Source organism: Rhamphochromis longiceps, linkage group LG17, assembly GCF_057381845.1.
Source record: "Rhamphochromis longiceps isolate RC_006_pf linkage group LG17, R_longiceps_female_GT1.1, whole genome shotgun sequence".
NCBI classification, from domain to species: Eukaryota; Metazoa; Chordata; class Actinopteri; order Cichliformes; family Cichlidae; genus Rhamphochromis; species Rhamphochromis longiceps.
Window position 1 is genome coordinate 28,657,663 of NC_140573.1, and position 1,853 is coordinate 28,659,515.

General features: G+C 43.1%; 1 protein-coding gene across 1 annotated transcript; it reads left to right on the forward strand.

The window, feature by feature from the left end:
* Nucleotides 1-227: 227 nt before the first annotated feature.
* LOC146649869 (malonyl-CoA-acyl carrier protein transacylase, mitochondrial-like) lies at nucleotides 228-1,652 on the forward strand. Its single transcript, XM_085386112.1, has 3 exons — nucleotides 228-806; nucleotides 1,342-1,429; nucleotides 1,531-1,652. The coding sequence occupies exons 1-3, from the start codon at nucleotides 252-254 to the stop codon at nucleotides 1,650-1,652; spliced, it is 765 nt and encodes a 254-aa protein (XP_085242238.1). The 5' UTR covers nucleotides 228-251.
* Nucleotides 1,653-1,853: the final 201 nt, after the last annotated feature.

Consider the following 1,853-nt stretch of genomic DNA (forward strand, 5'->3'; position numbering starts at 1 on the left):
TAATATAATGATGTTTATTTTTCCATATGAAATTAAAATTCGCCTTATTTATGTCTTTTATAATTCTTGGTGGGATGGCTAGGGAATAAGCTGGATAGATTAATCTGGACAAAGATTCAACCTTGGTCAACATTATCCTGCCGAACAACGTTAAATCTCTCTGTAGTCAATGGTTTAGAGGGTTTTTTTGCATTTGTCAATTGTATTCTGAATATTCTTTTCGTCTCCCTGTGAGGTGTCATGCCGAGCAGATGTCAGAGTTGAGTTCAAGCAAAGTTGACTCTTTCGGTGATTACAGTTTGTCCGGGCGGGCTGTGCGTCTTATTTCATCCGCAGACACGTCGTTGGATGAGGAACAGCTCATGTTGGCATCAGTGGCAGTCAGGATGGCAGCATCTTCCAGAGGGAAGGTCAGGTCGCTGGTCTCTCTGAGCAGGACGCTGTCCACCAACAAGCCCGGTTCCACGGCTGGAGATTACCCTTCTCCGGCTGAAGTTCCCGCTTCTCCCCCGAACAGCGAGCCAGCCGCGGCGCCTCAGCGGAGACCCAAAAAAGACCCCAGCGGCTGCTCCGTGCTCCTCTTCCCCGGTCAGGGCAGCCAGTTTGTGGGCATGGGCAGAGGACTTTTAAAATACCCCAACGTTAAAGAAATGTTCACCGTAGCCCAGAAGATCCTGGGTTACGACCTGCTGTCTCTGTGTCTGGAGGGCCCCGAGGACGAGCTGCAGAAAACGGTTCACTGTCAGCCGGCGGTGTTTGTCACCTCCCTGGCTGCTGTGGAGAGACTCAACCAAGAAAACCCCAAAGTAAGTGCCAGATAAATGTCTGGAAAAAGGACAATAACTGCAGGTCCTGCCTTCTTAAATGTGGCCATTTTATCTTTTTTTTTTTTTTTAAATACTGCTACAGTAATATTAATTTATATTTAAAATGTGCGCACATTATGTATGAAGGTGTGGATGAATGATGCTTGTTGTAAGAAAGCATTTTGAGTGCCCAGTAGAAGAGCATCTTTCAAATGCAAAGTTTCTCATTTCAACTTTAATTACTGCACCTGATTAAGGCGGTAGAGTAAATAAGGCTTCCAACAGTGGTTATTTCTTATTATCACATCTTGTTTTTATTGTTTTTATCAGTAGATTGTTGTTTCACTCCCACCAAAAACATCACCGTAAATAATCTTCTGATTCTGAATGACCATTTAAAAAAATAAACAAATTGTTCTGAGTTAATTTCAGTTACGGATGTATCAGTGACATAAATGATATATCGGTCATAATCGGGAGGCTGTTACATTTTTATTTTTTTATTTTTTTTTTACTTGTTTCCTGCTGTACACAGGCCATTGAGATGTGTGTCGCTGCTGCAGGTTTCAGTGTCGGAGAATTTGCTGCTCTTGTCTTTTCTGGGGCGATGAACTTTGCAGAAGGTAGAAAGATTTCTTTTTTGGGTTTTTTTGTGCACTTGTAAAAGGTGTTTTAATCACAACTTTGGTTAATATTCTGTATTTACTCCTTATGCATCTTCTAGCTTTGTATGCAGTGAAGGTGCGAGCGGAGACTATGCAGAAGGCCTCAGAACTGGTTCCCAGTGGGATGCTGTCAGTCACTGGTAGACCTCAGGCTCAGTATAATTATGCCTGTCTGCAGTAGGGCTGCCACGATTAGTCGACTAGTCACGATTACGTCGACTATCAAAATTGTCGACGACTGATTTAATAGTCGAGGCGGCGTTTGAAGCTTTGTAAGATCACAAAAGACGCAGGAATAAGTAGTAGGATTTAAGAGTGTAATAACGGACTGAAACAGAAGATGGCAGCACTGCATATACAAGGATGCCAGCCGTTAAACCCA